The following is a 23,001-nucleotide window of genomic DNA, read 5'->3' on the forward strand; positions in this document are numbered from 1 at the left end:
TTTAAGTTAAAGACTGTTTAAACTAGTTTAAGTGTACCTACCTTAAGAGTTTGCAGTGCTTACTTTTTTATTCCTTTAGCTGCACTGTGCACTTTATGATGAGAAGAAGAAAGATTTTTCCTTTATAAACATGCTGTAAATCATTTATATTCCATCCCACAGTAGAATGTGCAGTGATGAATGTGTACCAAAAGAATAGCGAACTGTTAAAAGTACGTATTTTTCAGATTGAAATGGAAGCACATAATGCTTCATAAATGACACATTGCACATGAATTTGGTGACAATAAGCCCTACTATTTTTGTTGACAATGTGGCATATTTTCAACCACATTTTGTTTCTGTTACTGTTTATTCATATTCAGGACAGAGGAAAGTGTTCGACCTCCCATTTGGAAGCTGCCTTTTTCACAGCAATGTGTATGATAATGGTTCCTCATTTATCTATGACAACTGCACAGTGTGTACATGCAAGGTAAGTCCACAGTGCTTAGATATTGTATGCTGATGGTTGTCTGGCTTAGCAGTAATTTGTAGGGCTGTGGAATTGTAAGCCTGATTCTTTGGCATCTTGTGTGGTCTCAAAGAATCTGATCTGAAGAGCACTTGCAGTTGTGCTAGGAAAGTTTAAGTCTCAGTTGAGACTTGATGCCTGACCCTGTCTGATGCAAAATAAAGTTGCTCAGATTATGTTGTCCTCTTTAAGACTGCATTAGACTGGAAGAGGATTTTCTAAATTATGAATTAACATATCTCTGCTGAAGGTCAGTGTTTTTTATTTAGTTCCCTAACATGACTGCAACATCTTAAAGTTTTTTACCAAAGCAAAAAAATAAAAGTGCCACCAAAATCAGTGAGATTTTGCAGGTCAACAGAAGTGCAAGCTAGGCTTTAAATTCATAGACCATGGAAGATTCCCTTTATCTATAAATAATATTTATTTTCTCTGAGCTGACCTGTTCAAAGCACCTGTCCAGTGGCTTGGGTGGATGCAATGACTGAGCAAACAGAAATATATAAGGATACACAGGAGCACAAACATCTTGGTGATGATTTTATGATTTCCTTTCACCTCTGTACCTAGGATTCAACAGTGATATGTAAGAAGAGATGCTTACTTCCTGGTGAATGTAATAAAAACAAAGACCACTGCTGCAAGGAATGTGTCTCATACATCTCTCCTGAGGAGGTGAAAGTGTGCAAGTTTGGCAATAAGGTCTTCCAGGTAAGGTTTCACACGTGGCTCAAGGGTAGGTGCCGTTGTAACAGCCAAAATAGCATGAGTTTGCTGTAAATTATTATTGTGACTTGTTTTTAGCAGAATCGTCGCCATCCTAGTTGATGATGGAACAACTCAGAGACAAAGCTTTGTAAAATTTTCCATCTGTTCATTTTTTTTCTGAGTTTGCATAAATTCTGCCGATAGTCAACAGTTAAAGTTTAGTTCCCCCTTGAATGTTGCATGTTGTCTGCCCCTCTGTATGTAGATGTTCAAGCTGCAGTTTCATGACAGCGGATTCATTTTTAGTAAGAGATACTAATGCTCTGCTTTCTAAAACAAACACTGATACTCATGAAGGAGATATTCTGAGTGGTAAGTAGGCTTTATCTGCTGAGCCAGAGTCTTTTCCATAACTGAGCCAACAAGAGCTTTGTGAAGTTCGTTTTGGCTGAAAGTTACTTGATTTACTACATTTCACATCTCTGCTAAGGACAGCACCCCTGACATCTTATACTGGGATAGCCATGTAATAACTGTTACCTACTGCACTCTCACCCTATGTATTAAAATCACAAGGGATTCCCTGCAGAATGCTTCTGCTGTTTCTGAGACCCCATTTGTTTTTCCAAGTGGTGCAGCTTTTTTTCACACTGTGTCAGAAAAAGATTCTGTCACCTCATGGGCCATCTGTGAATTAAGAGACCCTTGAATCAGATCAAATGTTAAGTCCTGTGTGAGTACTTGGTTTGCTCAGCCAGAATTGCTTCCCATTTATTCCATCTTTTGTGTACATAGCAGAAGTGTTTATTCTGGAAATTACTTGTGAACCTACTGTACGCTGAGACTATGCTCCATCTGATTGGCACTTTCACACTGGCACCATTGTGCTTCAGGAACAAATGCCTACTTCTTAGGCACCCAACTAAAATATTCTGCTTCTTGTGAAGATTTTATTATATATTACTAGTATTATATGGAGTGTGAAAAAATAACGAGACAGTACATCCATTTCTGGCCTTGTGTGCTAAAAAGTAAATTCAATATTGCTCTATGAAGTCAATGGTCTAACACAGAATGGGCACAGCAAATGTGTTTTTGCACTCCTGTGCAAAACCAGCTGTAAGACAAAAATTCAGGGCAGCTGCATGCAGTCAGCTGTGATGTATTCTGGTATCTTGGCAGATGCCTGGTGAGTGGTCATTAGAGACCGAAGAACATCAGAAACTCCAGGCAATAGAAACATGCCCTAGAAACAAAAAATAGGAGAGAGACAGCCTTTGATGAAGCAAGCTGAGCTGAATAAGTTAGTCTCCTTGGCATTTCAGATATAGTCTGTTTCTGTTTCTGGTCAGAACATCATGTTGAGGTGGGCACATAATTATTCACAGCTGTCTGGTTGAACTGCCTGTTCCTGTCAGGTCTATCCTCACCCTTCCTTCCCAGCAGCCCTGTAAACAGAAAACATGCACACTTTGGCTCTAAGCGGACTAGCATAAGACTGTAAGTGGGTGAGACAGAATGTTTTAGGAACCATGCTTGGCAGATGCAACACCGTGTAAAAAGGAGCCAGGGCAGTTCCACAAGCAATTCATCCCAAGTGGGGACAAGACCACAAGGCATATTATGCTCTACACTTCATATTTTCAGAGCTATACATAGGCTGTCTTACCTGCTCTGCTTTTGAGAGATTCAACACTGTATCTCTTCTAAGTATTTTCAGATGTTTAGCAGATCAGATATCCATGAAAGTGCCGTAGTAATCTAAATTAGAATTATTTGACCATTCCTGCCCTATGTTGAAAAGATGCTACATATGGGAATAAATTCACTATCTGCTGACATCTTAATCAAATATTTTCATGTGCAACACTTAAAGATGTCACTCAACACAGAATCAGGTTTTTCTGATTATGTGAACTGAAATGAAAATTTGTGGTAGGTGTGATCACAACTCAGATGCTTATTGGATAGAAAACAATGCAAATAATCAGGACACTGTTGAAAAATGCAGATGTGATTTGGTTAGCTTTGGAAAAATGAATTTCTTACCAACAAGGCCAAAGGGAAGAAAACCTGGCTGAATTTGGTCTCTGTCTTGAATCCAACTGGCCATGGACAGACACCTCAAAATAATTTAGACTAAACAATGACACAGTGCCAACAGGGAAATTCATCCTTTCTTGTGCAATGATACATTGCTGAAATAGCTTTTTGTTGCCACCCCAGCTGATACTATATCATGTTCCCTCTTGCAGGATGGAGAGATGTGGTCCTCTGTGAACTGCACCATCTGTGCTTGTGTGAAAGGCAAGACAGAGTGTCGCAAGAAACAGTGCATTCCAGTCAGCAGCTGTCCTCATGTGAGTTTTTTAAAAAAACTGAGCTTTCTTCGTTTTTCTGCTCCACCATTATCTTTTCCAGTGTTTCTTGGAAGTGTGTGCATGACAGTGGGACAAGCTGTTTGGAAAAAAAGGATCATTTGGAATGTTAATTTAGGTTGGCATTCCCCAAATGTGCTACTGCTATCCTGAGTATGGTCTTCCTGCCTCTGTCCTTGCTCTGATTACTCTGTGCTCCACCTCTTTTTCTCCTTTAACTTTCTCTGTCCCAAGTATCTGCATTGGCACACTTATTTTTGACTTTTATTTCATAGTTTTATAGACTGGTGGGGTGACTATGTTAATATTTCAGTAGTGTGTATATTGCTAAGGCACGCCACAGCAGATTGTTGTACTTGCATTTCTCAGTGCATATGAGGCTTAATACTTGGTTGAAAATGTAAATTAGACAAATCTAAGAAAATTAGTTCAACCAAGCCATGCTGCCATCACTAAGGTTGTGGCCTGGGTATTTTTTATTTGAAGCTCTAAAGTGAACCCAAAGAATGCTGTAATTGTAGCTTAATGGCATCAAAAAATAGCTTTGCTTGAAACCCTGAGCTAAAATCAGCCTTTGTTTCTTGGATTTCTCACACTGATAAATGATTTTGGTCTTATGGCTCAAGGTTTCACAAGATGGAGCTCTAAATAGCATCTCATGTAGGGGCAGATCTGTGAGCAAAACTGCAGAAGAGAGACCCAAGCTTTTAGCATTACACCTTCTCAGTGTTTCCTTCTCAATCCTGGAAGCCAGTGGGGGAAATGTGAGTCACAGACACCCAGATATAAATTTTTTAAATGAAAAACTCTTAGTTTGTAAAATTTTTTATGTGTAAACTTTTGACAGAAGTGGTGGTAGAATAAAGAGCCTGCACCTTGGTTCTCCCCATTCTGATGTGACAGAGGGCTTCAGGATCCTCAGAAGAGGGATAATCCTTTTCCTGTCCCTCTGGCACTCACTGAAGAGAGCAGTTCTTCTCTTAATGGGCCTCACATGAGATGCTGCATACACATCAGGAAGTGTGAACAAATGGAGCTGTTCTTCTGGGAATGTTTTATGTATGGCTCATGGCAGTCAGGTTTGCTACCTTCATGCCATTCACAGTATAAGCAGGAGAGCTTGGGCTTTTTAGGTCTTACACGCACTGCATTGCATTTATATTTTTCTTGTGCTGATGCATTTTAAACATTTAAGGTGCTTCTGAGATCAAGTAGCTAAAATGACTTAATAGAGATTTTCAGTGAAGCACATCAGTTCAGCTGTATCCATATATAAATTTGTGCACTGAGATGATCAGTTGAAGTGGTTTCTAAAATAAAAATAGTGGTGGGTAAAAATTCACCACAGACAGTGCTGCAGCACATAAGTGAGACTGACAAACTCACTCAAAGCTGCTATAGAACCTGCTCCAAGGCTAATGTGAAGTCCTAATCTGCCCTTGACCTCTGAGGTGAGTCTGCAAACAAGCTGAATGAAAACAAGGTCTGGTTCCTTAGGGCTGGAAAGACCATTTTTGTTACCCTGCAGCACCTTCCCTTCCAGTATATAACCAGTCAGCCAGATCCCCACCTTAAAATGCAAGTTGCAATCAAACCCACCCTCCTCTACAGGTACACATTACATTTCTGCTGTTCCAAGATAAATTGGAAGGAGAAGTAGGAGAAAGAATGTAAACTCTAGAGTAAGATTTATTTTCTTATTCCAAGCGGGTACCAAGTAGTTTTAAAGCAAATAATGTATGCTAATTGATTAAAATCTTTTGCTTTTCATCTCTGCTCCACTATCTTTGATGAGACTTTCTGTCATAAATCTATAAACATCACTTAAACACACCACATTTTTCAAGATAAAGATATATTAGTGGTTCTGATACTGACAGCCTGAATATCACACATAGAGTTATGCTGCTGTCTCTGCAAACTGTAGATGCGTCCATTCGCTTTCTCTCTTCACAATATTTTTGACAGTAAGCAGTCTCCACTGACTATTGAAGACTGCTGTGGAATAAAATGTGGTTTCGTATCCCTTAGGTGTCAGGCAACATAAAGTTATCTCATTAAATGTGTATTATTATAGAGACAACTGAGTGTGAAAGGATTGAAGATTCACAAAGAATTTAGAATATTATTCCTTGACTTAAATGCTTTACCATGCAGTCTTAATACTCTTTGCATGATACTGTGCATGGCTTTTTTTTGGGGCTATTTTATTTTATTTTATTTTATTTTATTTCATTTTATTTTACTTATCACATTAAATTTTGGCCAATTATTTCTTGAAAGTATGGGTTTCAAAGTGGTAATTCTGCAGAAATTTCCAATACTGCACAACCATTTTTTTTATTCAATCTATTGGTTGCAGGCTGGCATATTTTTTAAGACTGTTTCTGCCATTTCTTTAGTTTTCTTCATAGAGGTAGACACAAGTTTCTGTTGCTTTTGTTCTTTTCTTTTTGGAGCATTTAATCCCATATCACAATTGCAGGAAATGTCTTTCTTAGATTCTTTTCATCTGCTGCAGAGCCAATACGTTTTTCAAATTCAATCCCTCTTGTCACATTTATAGTAGGATTGGTCCTCCTTGGCATTCTAGTGAGCCTTGTGGCTTGTGGTTCCTATTTCTTGCTTTCTGATCACTGACTCCACACAGATATTCCCTCTCTCAAGTTACCTGGAGTGTCAGCCTGCAAGGTGTGGTACATACTGGCCCCCATTCAACAATGCTATTAAACACGTGTCTAGTTCTGCTGAAGTTAGTAGGCTCTCCATGTGTGCTGAAACTTAAACACATGCTTAAATACTTTCCAGAAGGGGAGCAATCTTAACATTTGGAAACACTGTTTCAGAGATCCTTTAGACTTCTTACTGAATTTGCTGTTTACTTGCCCTAGCTCTGCTCCCGTCATTCCTTTGCCTTGTGCCATCTCCTTTCTGATTACCCATCCTTATAATTTATCACCTTGCCCCTTCTTATGCCTTTGAATTCCTCAGTAACATCTTAAGTCTGTGGTAATGATCAGTGGCCATGAACATGCCTCTTTTTGTACTGCTAGAGAAGAGCTTGGTGAATTTTACAGCATATAACCTTTTCTGAGCTCCAAGGCTGTGCAAAAGTTAATACAATTAAATTCATGGCAGGTGAAGACATTTGCAGAGTTTGATTCTGTGGGTAAATTTTGAACCCGTGAACTTCAAGTGAGCTGAAAATTTATTCAGAACACGTTCCCCCATCTCTAGCACAGACTGCATATAATGTTATACACATCTGTTATTATTACAAACAAAAAGTTGCTGTTTTTACTCTAGTGCCAAATGAAGCACAAAAAAACAACAGCTGTTGCTATTGCACAACCAAACAACCTCTTTTCCCCAGCAATTAGTCTTGCCTTAAAAAAAAATAGAAAATAGAAACCTCAGACACAAAATTGAAAACCCCATAAAAAGGAAGAAAAATCCCTGAAAATAAATAGACTCAAATGTGGTCTGCTTATAAATATTCATAGGGAAAAATGGGATCACATCACTTATCCCACTCCTAAGGGAACCCTCAATGCTAACGAACTCTTGCAGCACATGTTAGCAATAATGGGTTTCCTTATTCTACAAGACAAAAACAGGATCTCAGGCCAACATGGTGGCTCAAGTAACCAGCCTCAGCAGGCTGCCTTGGAGATTCCAATTTCACTTGAATTCTTGCCACTTCCAGCTCGACTGATGATTTCAACTCTTTTATTGAAACAGAGAGGTAAGGCTATGCAGTACAGTGTGTGGCATTCAGCTGCGTGTTTCCATTCCTACAAATATCTGTTGCTAAGCTCCCTATTTCTGTGTGGTTTTAAGGGTTTCCCCTTTAAGAGGTTCTGTTCTAGCAGGTGCTTGATAAGCCTACAGTTGCAGCCTGGTCCTCAGCTATTCTCTTTGCTCAGGGACCTGGGAATCACACAAACATTTAAGTGCTGCTCACTCTGCCAGTGCAACTCTGATCCCTTTTCTTAAGTCCAGATGTGTCTCAAGTGTGTTCACATGAAGTTGCATATTCAAAGACAAGCCTACACTGAACTGGGCCGTGTGGGTACTGTGCCCAAGTGCATTCATGACCAAGGATTCGTTCATGCCATGTGTCTACATCAAGCAAGAGCAGGATGGAACATGCTCCACTCCAGTTTTCTAGCAGATACTTGGAGTTCATGCCTCCCCATGCACATTTTCAAAGCTTGGCAGCACTGTAGGCAAAAAACAAGGCAGACAGCAATAGGGCTGCCTTTTCCCACTTCCCCACTCTTTGCATAGACCTGTCACCAATTTTTTGTCTATTTTCACAAGGTTTTTATATGTTTAGGGGGTAGGATAGCACAGCTCCATTTGCTCACTCTTGCAGTCCTCACCTTGCTTACCTACTTGGTGAGAGATAAAGGCAGCAGTAGTCACACAGAGTGGACTTCCTTTCCATATACCTCTCACTACCTGTGTGGGAATATGGGTGAGCTTCAGTATCACTGTAAGTTCTTTTATAACCAACATCAGTTTTTGCTTGGAAAAATACATTGTTCAGTGTCAATTTTTTAAGGCTTCTCTGCTAGCTTGCTGATTAACTTTAGATAATTTAGTTCCCTCCCTCCCTCCCTCCCTCCCTCCCTCCCTCCCTCCCTCCCTCCCTCCCTCCCTCCCTCCCTCCCTCCCTCCCTCCCTCCCTCCCTCCCTCCCTCCCTCCCTCCCTCCCTCCCTCCCTCCCTCCCTTCCTTCCTTCCTCCCTTCCTTCCTTCCTTCCTTCCTTCCTTCCTTCCTTCCTTCCTTCCTTCCTTCCTTCCTTCCTTCCTTCCTTCCTTCCTTCCTTCCTTCCTTCCTTCCTTCCTTCCTTCCTTCCTTCCTTCCTTCCTTCCTTCCTTCCTTCCTTCCTTCCTTCCTTCCTTCCTTCCTTCCTTCCTTCCTTCCTTCCTTCCTTCCTTCCTTCCTTCCTTCCTTCCTTCCTTCCTTCCTTCCTTCCTTCCTTCCTTCCTTCCTTCCTTCCTTCCTTCCTTCCTTCCTTCCTTCCTTCCTTCCTTCCTTCCTTCCTTCCTTCCTTCCTTCCTTCCTTCCTTCCTTCCTTCCTCCCTCCCTCCCTCCCTCCCTCCCTCCCTCCCTCCCTCCCTCCCTCCCTCCCTCCCTCCCTCCCTCCCTCCCTCCCTCCCTCCCTCCCTCCCTCCCTCCCTCCCTCCCTCTCTCTAAAGAGAAAAGTGGTAACAAAGAACCCTTTTAATATTTAATTTCTTCTAAGACTGCCAAGGAGTTTGTTGAATGTTCTGTTTTTAGCACCTGATATTTGAAGTTGTAACCAGGGCACTGAGTTCAAACAGAACTTGAATTATTTTCAAAGGCTTATCCAGTCTTACAACATGACACAGTCATTGGTCCAAGAACTCTTTCATTAAAACAGCCTGTCTTTCTCCCAATTAGGGTAAAATCCTGAACAGAAAAGGATGCTGTCCAATTTGCACTGAAAGTAAGTTATTTCTTCACATTCTTTAAATTCTTTTTTATTCTTTCAGAGAAAATAACTATATAATAGTATGTTTGCTTTTCTGCTTTCTTTTTAGAGGTAGCTAAAGGGCAAGCGATTATTTTTAGCCATGGATTATGCCTCCTATAAATCTGTAATTTTAAAATAAGATGCCTGGGTATTTTGTTTTTATTTTATTTTTAAAAAATATGCTATTTTTATCAAATCTGAGGTGCTGCATTTTGAAAGACATAGTTGGTCTGTGAAATTTGTAGGCAATAAAGCAAGAAAATGAATGGAGTTATAACTTTAGGACTTGGGTACCTTTTACACCTATAACAGTCCAGCTATGTGCATACATAATCACACCTTTGCAGATGATTTGTGTGAGTTAAAAAAAGGTGTGCAGAAATCTCAGACACAGTCTGGGGCAGCAGTGGAAAGTAGAATAGAAAACTATTCTTCTTTGTTTATGATGTTTAGTTCAGTTCTTACATTCTAATCCCTTTACTCTCTTCAGGAATGATCATTAAATTGCAGTATCACCCTCCCAGTCAGCAAAGGACTTACTCAAATACTTATCTTTCATCTTGTTCTATTTAACTCAACTGGGAGACCTGAAGTTAACAAGATACCATTACGTATTTCCTTCAGTGCATATTTAAGTATTTTACCAAATAGGGACAGACTGCTAAAATGGGGTTTTATGACCTATAGAAAGGCTTTTGCAAGAAGAAAGTGTTCCTATTCTTTTGCCTAAAATCAAATGGTTTTGCTGCTCAAGTCACTTCTGGGTTCTCTTGAATTGAACAAATCCCATATGCTAAATATATGTTTTTTCACTCTGGGGCTCATTCATTTTGAAATGTGTATCTTGGGATAAAATAAATCTAGCCTGCAAGTCTTCATTATCAAAATAGAGTAAATACAAGGGACAACCTCAGAAACACTTGAAATAATACTGAGCAGAGGAAGAAATTAAAGAGGATTCATCTGACTAGCAATGGATTTCATGTTAGCTCAGTTTTAAGGGAGAAGAGATTTGTATAGACCTTTGCTCAGATGTGACATACCATTAGTGTAATTAATTTATCAATCTCTATCTTGCTTCTTTTTTTTATGTTTCAGTCTCATTTAACCTTTCTCATGTGCTCTTCCTGGGTTCTTCTGTAACATAAGCGGGGAAGAAAAGATGGGGCCAGTCGTTGCCTCAAAGCACAGGAGACCCTCTACTTTAAGAGGTTCAAAAGAAGACAGTACAGTGACTCCTTCAGAAATGCTGCCAGAGAGTGATGACTTGTGATAATTGTTTCATGGGAGAAGGAGGCAAAAATTACAGTTCTTCAGTGTTAAAATAACTTATCTAGGAGCCAGGTTACCTAAAATCTCAAAACTTCTTGGTGATATAAGAAGGGAATAATCATGACTACAAACATGTTAAATTAAGGTCGGATCATTATTGCTTGTCCTTCTGCCGTGCAGATCTGTAAAGAGCCTGGCTGCATCTTCCCAGTGACCTCTTTCTATGTACTGGCAGCCTGCTATTAGGTCTGCCCACAGGATAAACAACCTTGTTCCCTTATGGGATGGGATCAAGGAATCAAGGGTCTGCATTGCACTGCCTGTGCTTGAGCCTAGGAGTCTCGTCGTGTCGCACAGTCCCATGCTCCACCATTGCACCTGAAACAGAGGGGTCTTTTTTATTTTTACAGAATTATCTCACTATAGACCCATTTAGTACTTGCAGAAGAGCTAATTCCAATTTTGTGATTAACAGGGCATTCTTGGATTTTACAGAGAATGTAATCAAGGAGCTTAAATACAGTGTGATACAGAAGTGGTGGCTACCACTAGATGTTTTAACATTTGCCATTTGCAAAGAATTAATCCCTCCTTTGCAGAAGAACTGCTGTAAGTCTCATCACAACTATCATCTGACAGGAATTGGAAACTTTGCTAATTCAGCCAGTTTCTGATAAGATGTACACACAGCCCCTTCCCTCACCCACTCACTCATGTTGATCCTGATCCTGTCTCTACATATTAACACACCAAACATTTCTGGCGCTCCAGCAGATATTAATTTTCCTAAGTAAAAACAACATAGGGAGGTACAAGAACATACTGTACACGGGGGAGCCTTGAGTACAGTTTAAATGCAGCCAATTTCTATGAAGTGGGTCAAAACCAGTCACATTGTAAAAGAATACACTTTAAACTGGGAAAAAAAAAAATAATCAAAGGATTATTTTCAAAGCAGTTTGTTGCAAAGAGAAAAAGTACCTCGTCTCCTAAAGGGCTGGAGAGTCTCTTTTGTCTACTGTTGCTGAAGTTAACTATAGTTAGTTTTGGCATGTTGCTTTTTAAGCTCCATGGCTGGCATACAGTTATCACTAATTAAACACAGTGGTCATACCAGTGGAAAATTCAACAATTTAGTTTATGCTGCTGTAAAAATGTAATGAAATGTACTCTTTTGGGCTTGATTTAGAAAAATCACCACTGACGTCAATTCCATAAATTAGTAATCCTATGTTAGACCAAGGTCATTTTCATATTAAAAATAAGAAAAAACTAAACCTGAGTTCAAACAACATTAACAGACTTCTCTTAGCTTCAGACAAAGATAGGAACTTGCAGTGGAAGTAAAATCTTTGTTCTTGACAAGGAAGGATTCATAGGTCCTGCTGAAATTACAGTACACAGGATGAAATTTTTTTACTAAAATCACGTAGATATACTTTAATCATTATTAATACTCCTAGCACAATCTTACACCAGTTGTGAGATTTTGTGGATGAAGTTTTTTCAAAGTGGACTGTAGTCATCTAGGTTTACATATACAGTACACATGATTAATCTTGCAATAAAGGCTGCTTTTGGGACAGAAAATGTCCCAAAATGTCATTCATCACAAATCATTTCACAGCTTTTTTAATTGACAAAATGGTCAACCGAGCTAAACTAAATTCAAGGGCATTTGAACTTACCTTAGGATTAAGAGGTTGGTATTCCACTTGGTCCTGCATCCTTTTTATGTGTTTTTATAGAATTACTGATAAAAGCACTGACTTTCAAAGAATAGGAAAAAAAAAGAAAAAGAAACAAGGTGAGGTTATGCATTGTGGGTACCTGTGAGAGAAGGAAGTGGGACTGAAGAACCACATAGGTTCCTGTTTTTTTCTGTTATTTCCTTTCCGTGAAGAAATAAAGCAGAAAAAAGGCTGCAATTGTTTATTCATACTGGAACACTGTTCATAATTTACCTCCCATTTCAGCTGTGATGGTCTACTGTATAAATATGTATTTGAACAAATTGGAATAGCTATTTTATTTATGAAATAGACCATAAAGACTCCTGTGGAGTTTTTGACACCACACCTTGTAATGTGTATTATATCAAGCTGCCCTATGCAGCAGTTATGAGGAAAAGTCCTCTATGGCTATGCAGTTTTTACAGAAAACCTATGAAATTCTGTTATGCGTGTTCTGTAGCTAGTTTTTAGAAGTCAATAATGTTCAGTTTGATTTAGGGCTTAATTCAACATATGGGCTAATTACATTAAAAGTTTCATTTTATTTTTAAAAAACTGAAATATTTTTGAATTATAGATCTACAACCAGAACAGCCTTCACTGGTAAACTTCTGTTTTTTCCTCCTTCTCCTTACTTAGAAAGTGTCCAAACCGATTTTAGTTACAATTTAAAGTATATTTTTCTTGGCCATTCTTAACTACCTACAAGCCCAGCAGAGTGTGACCAGACATCTGGACATCTTGGACTTCAATTGACTGCTCTGATCTCCTGAAAAAACAAAACAAGCTATTCCATGAGTACCAGAACTAACAGAGCCTGGTTTCCTATGGATTTGTGTCCCATTTCCTTTATGTCCCAACAAATAATAAACCCAGCTAGAGACAATATATCCTGTGGCTGGTCTGGAGCTACAAGTGTGTTAATTGCCCAGCCAATATGCTTGTGCTCTTGGCTGGTCAGGATGTGTGTACTGACTGTCTGTCTGGCCTCCGTCATGCAGTATATATATTCTGCCTTTCTAAAAAGGCGAAATACTGTCTGGGGGAATTGAGGCACTGGGTGGAAGGCAGAAAGGTACTTTTTGGCAACCAGTTAGTTTAATAAGTGGCTCTTACCTGTACTCAGCGTACTAGTTACTAGAAATGAGTGGTCTTTCAGACTTTTATCCCTCCACATTGGCCAAACAGGTTGTGATTTATTTTTTTTCTTTATGAGAGTATGTTGAAACTTAGGAAATGCTAGTGTGTTCTTTTCCATGCTCTTGCTTTTTTAGCTTCCTTTTTTGTACAGCTACATGTGTTTTCAAAAACACTCCCTTTTCTAATGAAAGTCACTATTTCATTTGAATTGGAAACATGATTTGAAAATTCAAGAAAAACATGCCAACAGTTCTATAGTATTCACTTTTAGCACCTAAATACTATTATTAGTTTGTAAGTAAGCTGTAGAGCGCTAGGTGGGAGCTAAGCAAACTGCATTAATCACACACGTAGTTTAATATTTTAGTCAAATGTAAAAGTGTGAAGTCCGTATTTAGTTGCTTAAAAAACAAATGTGAAAACTGCCAAGGTCCCAAAAGCTTTTATGAATGCCAGAATGTCTGAATATTGATTAGGAAGCAACATGCAGGATTTCCAAAAGAGGTTTAGTGGTGTTTGCATCCAGCTCTCAATAATGTTTAATGAGAGTTAAGTGTCTGAAGTGTTTTAAAAATCACAGCCTCCTAAACATAGCTCTGGGCCCTCCTTTGAAAAACCTGTGTTTTTCAAGGATAGAGAGGGAATGGATAAATTTGCATTCATGTTCATGTCTAGATGAGCAAAAGAAGACACAAAGATCATGCATGCCACTTTCAAAATGAGGAAGAGGCAATGATTCTTCATTTCCTTTGCCCAAGGATGTTGTAGATGCTAAAACCATTTTTGCACTGGAAAAATTTACAGAAAATATTTCTATCAAAGGTGACTAAATTAAAAGAAACCATGTATAACTCAGAAAGTCCCTAATCTGAATTCTATTGTATAGAATTGCCCTTTTCTAGCTCTACCTTAGCTGACACACGGAGTGTTGGCAATAAGCTGGGAACAATTTACTGCAGGGGAAAAAAGGGAAAGATCTACACCTGTGACCCTATGCCTTGTTAATATAAGCTTGCAAAATTCATACTCCATGGTTGGGGAACGTAACTTTGGTGATGCAGCAGCACCTCTTCATCTGTTATGTCCCAATAGAGAAACAAGTCATACACAATCCTAACTACAGATCAGTGCTTCCAATAGATTTCAAAAATTGCCAAGTAAAAAGACTGGTTGTTGAAGGAGGGGAAAAAAGAAAAAAAAAGGAAGAAAAAAAAAAAAAAAAGAGAAGAAGCAAACCATAAAACATGATGTGATTGAAACTCTTCCAAAAGGAAATAAACAACAACCCAAAAGCTAAAAATGCAGGAATTCTTTTCATGTTGATGGTCTTTTGCAGTCTTATTACACCCAGTATTTAAGGTTTATTTCTAGGCCAACCAGTTTTTCTTACTGGCAGTGCCTGAGTTATCGCACACACTTTAGCAGGGTGTGGATTTATTTTTAAACCCCACAATTTTAGCAAACCTTTCAAGAATGTTTTACACAGTGATATCAGAGAATCAATTATTCAGACGGTTTTTAGGTGGATTTTCCCTCCTCCATTTCCTTGGTTATTAAAGAAAACAGCAGAATTTGGATCAGATCTTCAGCTATCCAGTCCAAAATACATTTTTAAGTGCACAGCATCAAGTTGACATATGATGTGACACGATGTAACATAACATAAAACAACATTACTCTGCATAACACATTAGAAATTAAAAATAAATATTTCCTTTGGATCCCATTGGTACTATCAATTTTACTTGCACATCTCTAAATTATGTTTGTTCCTCTCATGTCTTTCCTCTTAGTCACTTGCTTAGGTGAAGAGTCAGCCTCCTCCTCCCAATAGATTGGTTAAAAACATGTATAACATGTCCTCATTCTTGTCCTTTAGAAACAAGAGAAAAATCAGATCTTTCCTCTAGAGTCTTCACTGATGTTTGGCTGATGGTTTGTTTTATTTTGATAATTTCCTTGCTTTCATAAAGGTTGTCATTAAATTTAAGGAAAAATTGAAGCTGGAATAGCTGAAGTATAATCTGAGCTGGTAATAACATGTATCTTAGTACCCGTCATGCAGATACTTAGATGTATACATAAGGAAATCAGAAACGTGTTAGTATGATTTGCTAATGGGTAAAGTCAGATGGTCTCCATACAAAAATTTATAGATTATTTTTCCTATTGGTAAAAATGATGTTGTTAATTAAAAGCCATATGGTTCGTTCCAATTTTGGAGAATCAATTAATCTTTTAATGAACTTTGGAAAGCAGTTATGGACATCCTTATTGCTATCAGTGAGGAAAATAAAACTCACAGAAGTGCACATTTTTAAAAGCACTCTCTTGCCTAAATGTCTTGGTTTTCAGGGTCTGCTTTAAGTCTGTTGGGCCTGTTTTCTGCAGATGTTGATCAAATAAGGATCATTTTGATTTCAGATGGAGTTGTCAACATGATGTCCTTGAGGAATTGAAACTTTTGGTCCCTAGTTGCCAGACGCAGTAAAAATGGGTCATAATGATGCCAAGATGGGTTACTGGCTTAGTTAAAGAAGCATGCATGTGGCCAATTAGGAGTAAAGTACAAATCACGCAGGGACCTGCTCTGTGATGGCTCTGCATCATGTGGTGAGGGGAAAGTGAGATGAGGCTTTAGGAAGACATTTTTGCAGTAGGGACAGACCAACACTGAAACAGATTGCCAGAGGTGACAGTGGAATTGCTGTTACTACTGCTCTTTATGGGCAGGTTAGATAAACATATGTCAGGATTAATATAGGTGGAGATGGTTCTTCATTGCAGCTGGAGAAGAAGAAGGTAATGTCTCCTGGGGTCTCCTTCAGCTCCATTTGCTGTGTCTCCACATAGGTTTCCTTAAGTTCTCTTTACAGCTAGAAAAACACCAGAAAGGTTACAGTTACTTTAGCATTGCACTCTGCCTAGGCTGAAAAACTTTGTTGGGAAAGGTGTATTGTGTAGTTAGAATTGTATTTCACTCCACAGGAGCAATTCCCTTCCCTTTCTCTAGAACATTCATGTCTCCTTTTTTTTTTGTAGATTTGAATTTGGCTTTTTTAAGCTGTTTTTTTCAAGCAAGCCATTGTTAGTTAAACAGGCATCATCTTTCAAAAGCAGCCTTAGCCCATGGGTATACAACTTGCAATATAGCAGTGTGCATTTCTCTGCCTTGAGACTCCTTCCAGGAACAGCAGCAATGTGGTTAGAATCTATTGTTATACCAGAAGGCTGCAAGGCAAATATATTTGCTGCTATCTTTGGTTGTGAGACAATTCAATCAGTTGCTGGGTAGCTGCAGGGTAACTCAGCATAATTGCAATGAAGATAGAAATGCTCTGTCTTTGGGCTGTGACTTCTCTGAGCATTGCATGGCTTCAAATATCCTTAAGAGATGTCCATCCATTTGTAATGACATAAATGATTGGTAGAGACACCATGCTCTTTGGCAGTCATTGCATCGTGTTAGTCATGTACTACTGACTTTTAGTTGGTAGTGATATCAGTAACTACTACAAGTCAGTTGTGTATAAACAACATATTCAGTAGCTTGTAACACTGAATAAAGATGCTGGTTCTATATGTATTTTGGGGAAAAAACATGTAAACACACCTAGTTTATAAATGTACATTATGTATAAGCGTGTATATATAAAATATAAACTGAACCAGCTCCTGCTAAAGTGATCTGATGGTTTTTAATTTCAGGGAGGCACTGAAATTTGAAAAAGCTCACAGGCATTTTAGTAACCTACATACTGTACGTTACTACATAGACTGTACATTATGTTCAAGGGACAAAGCTACAGGTTAGCCTTCCTATGCTGCCCCAGGAATGAACTGGACTTTGGTTACCAGCCACTTTGGGAAAGACTGCTAAAGCAATGAAGTTTTTGGTTTTTAAAGATTTATTTAATCCTAGTGGGCACCAGTCTACCCTGTAAAGCAGATAGATTAGGTGAGAGCAGGATCTCTAAGTTCTTATCTACTGCTTTTTTCCAACTTTGATCCTGATATAGCACTTTTTTTTCTCACTCACCTGCAGAGCCTGGAGTTTGCACTGTGTTTGGAGATCCTCACTACAACACTTTTGATGGACGGACATTTAACTTTCAGGGAACATGTCAGTACGTTTTGACAAAAGACTGCTCCTCCTCTGCCTCACCCTTTCAGGTGCTGGTAAAAAACGATGCCCGTCGGACCCGTTCTTTCTCCTGGACAAAGTCAGTGGACCTTGTGTTGGGCAGAAGCACAATCAGCCTCCAGCAGCACCTCACAGTGAAGTGGAATGGGACTCGAATTTCATTACCTTGCGAGACACCACAATTTCAGATCGATTTGGATGGTTATTTGCTGAAAGTGACAACCAAAGCAGGTAGGACAAGTATATGTGTGTGTGTCTGTGTGTGTTTGTGTGTGTGACTTCTTTCACTGTGAAGAACTTCTGAAGTTCAACATGAACAGTAGTCAGTAAAAAAACATAATAGCAGTAATAAATATCATTATAACTATTTAGAGATCAGAGAAACCCACAGCTCTTTCAAAATTCCTGCAGCCCACAAGCAGACAGAAATCCCAGCTATGAATTTGAAGTCTGCAGGATATTGCTAAGCTGTGTTTCATTCTGCAGCTGACAATTAGCTGCCTGAATAGACAAATGTGCCATGACTTTCACTTCCAGTAACTTAGAAGTGGCTGTGGAGAGTATGGTGGATTGACCCTGGCTGGACATCAGCCAAACATGCCCACCAAAGCCACTGTATCTCTCCCATCCTCACCTGGACAGGGAAGAGAAAATATAGTGGAAGACCTGTGGTTCAAGATAAGAACTGGTAGAGATCACTCAGTAATTCCCATCATAGAAAAAATAGACTGAATTTGGGGAAATTAGTTTAATTAATTGCCAATAACATTAGGGTAGGATATTAAGAAATGAAGCAGAATCTTAACAAAATCTCCACACTCCCTTCTTCACAAGCTTAAATTTACTCCTCATTCTATCTCCTCCTGCCCTGAGTGGTGTAGGGGGAATTGGGAATGGGGCTCAGTCAGTCCATCACATATTGTATCTACCAGTTCTTCCTCCTCAGGGGGAGGACTCCTCACACTCATTCCTTGCTCCAGTATGGGGTCCCTTCCACAGAAGACAGTTCACTGCAAAGTTCTCCAATGCGAGTCCCTCTCATGGGCTGCATTTCTTCCCAAACTTCAAAAACACAGGTCCCTTCCATAGTGCAGCCCTTCAGGAACAGACTCCAATGTGGATTCCCCATCAGATCCCTAGTCCTGCTAGAAAGTATGCTCTAGGGTATGTTCCTCTCTTCATGGTTCCAGGATGGGCTTCCTGCAGGGTCACAGTCTCCTGTAGGCATCCATCTCCTCCAGTGTGGGGTTATGCACGTGTATTTCTACTCCAGCATGGACCCCTATGGGCTGCAGGATGGCAGCCTTGCCTCACTATGGTCTGCATCCTGGCTGCAGGGGAACATCTGCCCCAGTGCCTCCTCTCCCTTCCCCGCTGACTGCAGAATTTATCTTACAGTTTCCCTTCTCTTTCTGACTGCAGTTGCACAGGGCTTTTCTCCCCCTTCTTAAACACGTTATCCCAGAGGTGCTACCACTTTTGCCAAAGCTGAGCCCATCTTGGAGCCAGCTGGAACTGGTCCATCTCAGAGCCAGCTGCAATTGGCTTCATTGGACATGGGGGAAGTTTCTGGCAGCTTCTCACAGAAGCCACCCCTGTAGCTCTCTGCTTCCAAAATCTTGCCATACAAACTCAACAGACTGTACTGTTTGATACTTACAGATAAGAACAGAGAGGATATCAGTTCTTAAACATAAAATTATGCTTTTCAAAGTTTCAGCAACATATCTTGCAGTTAAGGTGATCAATTATATAAATTAATAGTTACAGATGTCTTGAGTTTAATGTGTTTAAGCTGTAAATATTGTTTAATGAGTTTAGGTTGTAAAATTATGGAAATATTTCACTAGGGCTATCCAGCAAAATGGAGACATTGGCTTGAAAAACAAGGCCTAATTTATTGTTCAGTGCCATCTTATTTGGCTTGCTTTGTGCCCAAGTAAGAAGTTTTCTGCAAGGAGCAAAGTCTACAGCACCAAAAGCAAGAGGAAATTAGAAACTTTATAGAATATACTACCTTATTTCTAGAAACAGGGAAGGGAAATAGCATTCTCTCAGGTCTTTTGAGTCTTAGAAAATAGATGAATTGTCAAAATGCAAAACCAGAGGACTTACTTTTGTTTTGATAAACTGTTCTGAAACTATAGTATCTTCGCATAGATAAATACTGAGGGGAAGTTTAAAACTTTCTCATTAGCATGTGTTAGGTACTACTGTAGTCCTGAGAGATTTCACTTACACAGTGAAGTACTGTTTCAGTGAGAATACTATTTACTGTTAATTCAATTAAATGCCATGTGAAAGCAGTGAAACCAGTCTTTCTTATGGAGTGATACGATCGCAGGCGTGACGCATAGTCATACTCATTATCTAGTGTAATTTTTTTTCAAGGGGGACATTAGCACCCACTGTTGACCTGAGAATTTAGACACCTGTTCATATAGCCTCTGGAAAAGTGAGTCTGCATACATAATGTGAATCCCGGCTCTGGGCTCATTCCTCAAAGTGGCAATGCAGATTTTTGTGGCTGTCTGTAAAATGCACACAAGTTGACCATTATTCACAACTTCTAATTAGAAGCATCTTGAGGGTTTTTCTTTGCAGCCAGCTGAACACCATGAATTCAGGCGATGTGGATTTCATTAGCCAACCACAAGCCAAGGCAAGGTTTTCAGCTGAAGATGAATGACAGCTAATCCTGCTGCTATTCCATTTGTCTCTGGTGCAAGCCTAATAAGTGACTACACACATCCTTGTCCATATGTTGGCAGAGGAAGTGCAAACATGGCACATGACAACATACCAAACAGTGTGTAATCACTGCAAATTATTGCCTAAATAATTCCTCCCCTTAACGGAGCAGGATCAGGTTTCTCTTTCTGAATACAATGGTATGATGGGCCAAGTCCTCCTTTCCTCAGCACATAAGGCCTGAAAAGTAGCAGAATGATCTGACTTCATTTTGCTGGGAGAGGACAAGCAACAGGCTGTAGAGAGGAAGAATGTGCTGAGTAGAACTGGTTTAAAGGCAAACATTTTGTTCTGCAGGAAGTTCTGAGTGCCGGGGGAAAAAAATTGGAGAAATTTCTGTTTCAGAAGGAAACATGGATTTTTAAAAAATATATGCTTTCCCAGTGTAGGGTGAAAAAAAGATAGGGAGGAAGTAATGAAAAATAAGCAAAACTGCTGTACTACAAGTAAAATTCAACGTAAAATTGGGCTGGGAAATGCAGGGTTTGGTGCTTACAGCTCAGCTAGCATTCCCACGGATTTTGGTTTTCCTTTTGCAGAGCTGGGAATTGAGCCTTGGATAAAACAGGGAAGCCCAAAGCTTCAGGAAGTCTTGTGGTCCCTGGCTACAGGGCAGTGTGCATGGCAGGGCAGTCCTGGAGTTTTATACCCTGATTGCTCAGGCTTCCAGGCAGCCCACCAGGCGAGCTGGCAGGAAACCAGCTTGGAGCCTTGCCTGTGCTGTGTTGGAAGTTCATTGAATACGATATGTCTCCCTGAAGCATTTCAGTTCTGATGAATTGGCATTTTCCAGTGAAAACCTGTTTTGTTGCTAAATTCCTCACCAGCTGTAGCCCTGGATGCCACGCAGCAGCAGTCCTTGCACTCTGCACTGACAGCTATGGGTGTGCTTGGGATGTGTTGAGTCCTTATCCAAATTTTTGTTAGAAAGACAAGAATAGAGTTTCATGGGGCTGGTGTTACTTATCTATTCCTCTATTACATGAGCATTTTGTTGTTTCTGCACTCTCTTTGGCACAAAGCCACTTTGCTGCACTTTTTCTGTACCATTTTGGCATTGAATCTTTAGGGAAGGGTTGTTTGCCAGTTCTTGAGGATGCCTTTAAATCTCAAGGATGCCATGAAAAAATCATGCAGAACAATTGATGAGAGCTTCCATAATGGGGAACTCAGTGTGTGATACACATAAATCAAGAAGGAATTTTTTTAAATGGAGTAGAGCAGATGATGTGCCAAGTTAAGAAATCAAGTAACAAGTAGGTTAAGCATCCTTCAAAGAGAGGGGGTAGTTGGAAAAAATTAAAAAGTAACTCAGAGAATATTCCTTTTCTGCACATCCCCAAATGGGACAGATGTTGCATCCTTTGGCTTCTCTTCTCTTGGATTCTGATTCTTGTCCAAATGAATGGGAAACTCATCCATTTTGAGAGAGGGGAAAAAAGGGGGAGTATAGGCACCAAGAAACTCTTCCAAACAGTTTCTGTCTGCCAAAGAGACCATTTCAAACACTGTTCTGTAGCATAATCCTGTCTGTGACAGCTCTTACTGGTTTACAGAGACTAACTGGACTTTCTGCTTGTGAACAAACAAAAGGCACACACTGCACAGTGCGATCAGGCTCCAACAAAATTATCATACATGTAGGATTAAATGCCCTTCCTTATTACTCCAAAAAGGAACAAGCTCTGTTGTGGACAGAAAACTTTAGGCTGTTCACCAAAGACAGAAATTGCCCTTATCTTCTGAGCAATTACAGCAGAATAAAGTGTAATTAAGCCATACCAGCTAGAGGAAAGTAAGTTCATGTGGTAGTTACACAGTGAGTCTCTTGAATGAAATCCAGTAATCAAGACAGGAATCTCTAGATTTAAAAACGTGCATTTTTATATGCTGAAAAGAAAAGCCATAATTTTATGTTATTCTTCTTCTGTATACCTGCATTCCTTTTGTAGGTCTACAAAAGCAACATGGAACAAGTAAATTAACTCAGGTGAAGAGGACATAAATACTCAGAAAACTTTTCAGGTTAACCTTTCATAATTAATGTATTTTTGCTGAAGGTTAGTAGGTTTTGCCTTAAGGAAAAAAAGTATTCCTAAAAGGAAACTTAAGATAGAATTGTTAGCCAGTGTTTTCTGACTTTGTTTAAAGTAGAGAGCTTCTCTGGGGGAAGAACTTGAACACAACCTTAAAAACTATTTGGATCTTGATGCTTTAAACTTTGAGAAAGTTTATGTGATTCTCAAGTCTGAAGAAATCTCGGTTTATAAGTTAATGGCAAGCATTTTCTAAGTGCCAGAATGGCAGTATTAATCTTGTGTCTGCAAATCAAGCTGTGTTTTGTTTTGTTCAGTGTTGTCAGAAGCAAAGACAGCTGGATTTTGAATTTGTCCAGCAATGATAATGTATGAAGCAGCTTAAAAGGCAGCTTTCCCCCTTGCCACTGTGCTGGCCTCATTAACAGTTGTAGTCTTGCACAATTTCTCAGCTGGCTGGGTGTAAAGTGCCTTTGGAGGAGGAGACAGTGGCCCCATCTATGCTGGGTTTCTGAGGTAATTTGAAAGTGTTTTCAGGCATAGTTAGCTTAGGATACATTTGTGCTACCATAGCTAACTTATGGTGGTAAGCAAACAGTGTAATAGACTGTAGTGACAGGTGATGCAGAATTACCTTCACAGCCTTGATGAGTAAATCATTCCCCAAACCCTTGGAGACATGGTGTAACGTACACAAGCAATGGGGCAGGATGTTAAGATGGATGAACTCTTCTATAGCCATAAATTCATCTTGAACCTCACCCTGTTCCTTTGCAGTGCGGGTAGGAATTGTCATAGGAGACAATGGGATGTGTTGCT

General features: G+C 39.5%; 1 protein-coding gene across 5 annotated transcripts in view; it reads left to right on the top strand.

Annotated features, from left to right (window-relative positions):
* BMPER (BMP binding endothelial regulator) overlaps window positions 1–23,001 on the top strand; it is a 149,270-nt gene that overhangs the window by 77,138 nt on the left and 49,131 nt on the right. For all 5 annotated transcript variants that reach the window (XM_058833477.1, XM_058833475.1, XM_058833479.1 and 2 more), the window contains 5 exons: window positions 366–475; window positions 1,085–1,225; window positions 3,478–3,582; window positions 9,034–9,079; window positions 17,297–17,626. In XM_058833477.1, coding sequence (XP_058689460.1) covers window positions 366–475; window positions 1,085–1,225; window positions 3,478–3,582; window positions 9,034–9,079; window positions 17,297–17,626 — 732 coding nt within the window. The remainder of the gene's footprint in view (window positions 1–365; window positions 476–1,084; window positions 1,226–3,477; window positions 3,583–9,033; window positions 9,080–17,296; window positions 17,627–23,001) is intronic.

Source organism: Poecile atricapillus, chromosome 2 (genome assembly GCF_030490865.1).
Source record: "Poecile atricapillus isolate bPoeAtr1 chromosome 2, bPoeAtr1.hap1, whole genome shotgun sequence".
Classification (NCBI taxonomy): Eukaryota; Metazoa; Chordata; class Aves; order Passeriformes; family Paridae; genus Poecile; species Poecile atricapillus.